The sequence below is a fragment of the Eucalyptus grandis genome, chromosome 3, assembly GCF_016545825.1.
Source record: "Eucalyptus grandis isolate ANBG69807.140 chromosome 3, ASM1654582v1, whole genome shotgun sequence".
NCBI lineage: Eukaryota > Viridiplantae > Streptophyta > Magnoliopsida > Myrtales > Myrtaceae > Eucalyptus > Eucalyptus grandis.
In genome coordinates this window covers 9,852,484-9,854,039 of record NC_052614.1, presented here as the reverse complement: position 1 = coordinate 9,854,039, position 1,556 = coordinate 9,852,484, and the positions used below count along the sequence as shown (strand labels likewise).

Below are 1,556 nucleotides of genomic sequence, written 5' to 3'. Positions count from 1 at the left end.
ATGGACAACGAAGAGAAGAAGCTTCACGTAGCGATGTTCCCATGGCTCGCTTACGGCCACCTCATGCCCTTCCTCGAGGTCGCCACTTTCTTAGCTCAAAAGGGTCATCGCGTCTCCTTCATCTCCACCCCGAAAAACCTCCAAAAGTTCCCCGCGGACCTCCCTCCCTCCATGACCCTCGTCGAGCTTCCCTTGCCCCGCGTCCATGGCCTCCCTGACTCAGCCGAGTCGACCTCCGAGTTGCCACATAACATGGTCCCTTACCTTAAGAAGGCATACGACATGCTCGAGCCAGCTGTTGCTGAGTTTCTTGCCAACTCGGACGTTGACTGGGTGATCCAAGACTTCGTGTCTTTCTGGTTACCCCAAAAGGCGAGACGAGTCGGTGTTAAATCGGCGTTCTTCTGCATATTCAACGCCACCGCCCTTGTCTTCGCCGGTCCACCGTCTCTTCTCATTGACAGTCAGGCCCGGGTCAAGACGGCGGAGGACTTGACGGTCGTTCCCGAGTGGGTTACTTACCCCACCAAAGTCGCGTACAGGCTTCACGAGGTGATTAACGAAGAGGATATCGTGGACAGTGACTCTAACACGTCCGGTTTGGAAAGGTTAGGCAGGTCAATATTGGGTTGTGATATCGTGGCCGTGAGGGCCTGTAGCGAGTTCGAGGCTGAGCCGTTGAGTCTACTCAAGAAGCTACACGCGAGCCCCGTGGTTCCGATGGGGCTTTTGCCGCCCCAGAACAAAAGACGCCACGAAGGAGACGGGAGATGGAGCGAGCTAAAACAATGGTTGGATGATAGGAAAGAGAAGTCCGTGTTCTACGTCGCCCTCGGCACCGAGGTGGCTCTGAGTCAAGAGTCCATGCACGAGTTGGCGTGTGGGATTGAAAAGTCAGATTTGCCCTTCGTCTGGGTGGTAGGCCCAAAGGCCAGCCCCGGGACTATCCCTTCCGGATTCGAAAGTCGGGTGTTGGGTCGAGGCTTCGTCTGGGTGGGCTGGGCTCCTCAGCTCGACATCCTGGCCCACCCGTCAGTCGGTGGGTTCTTGACGCACTGCGGGTGGAGCTCGATCATAGAGGCCCTCGGGCATGGCCGGGCATTGATCCTGTTTTCCGGGGGCTTCTCGGACCAAGGGCTGATGGCAAGGTTGATGGACGAGAGGCGGGTCGGGTGGGAGGTGCTGAGAGACAGCCGAGACGGGTCATTCACAAGCGACTCGGTAGCGGAGACGATAAGGCGGGTCATGGTGGAGCCGAGGGAAAGGAGGTGAGGGCGAACGCGTGGGCCATGCGGGAGATATTCGGCAACGTGGAGTTGGGACGCAAGTATCTGGAGGGGTTCGCTCGAGCACTTGAAGAGGGCAGAGCCTCAAGTCGATGATCAGGTCTACGTAGAATTGGACGCGTGATTGCACTTCAACTATTATTCTAATTCGGGCGTACATGTAGCAGCTGTTCCGATCATTATGGCAGTCTTGGCAGGCCTGTTGATCAATATGGGCGACACTTTACATTGAAGCTTTTATCGTTTTTGGTGTAAGTCGATGTATAGACC

The 1,556-nt window shown here is 56.2% G+C and overlaps 1 protein-coding gene across 1 annotated transcript; it reads left to right on the top strand.

Annotated features, from left to right (window-relative positions):
- Positions 1-1,272, top strand: LOC120291631 (UDP-glycosyltransferase 91C1-like). Its single transcript, XM_039309293.1, has one exon. It carries the CDS (start codon positions 1-3, stop codon positions 1,270-1,272), a length of 1,272 nt encoding a protein of 423 aa, XP_039165227.1.
- The last annotated feature ends 284 nt before the right edge of the window (positions 1,273-1,556 follow it).

Coding starts and splice junctions, on each gene's coding strand:
- LOC120291631 (XM_039309293.1), top strand. CDS start 1: ATGGACAACGAAGAGAAGAAGCTTCACGTAGCGATGTTCCCATGGCTC.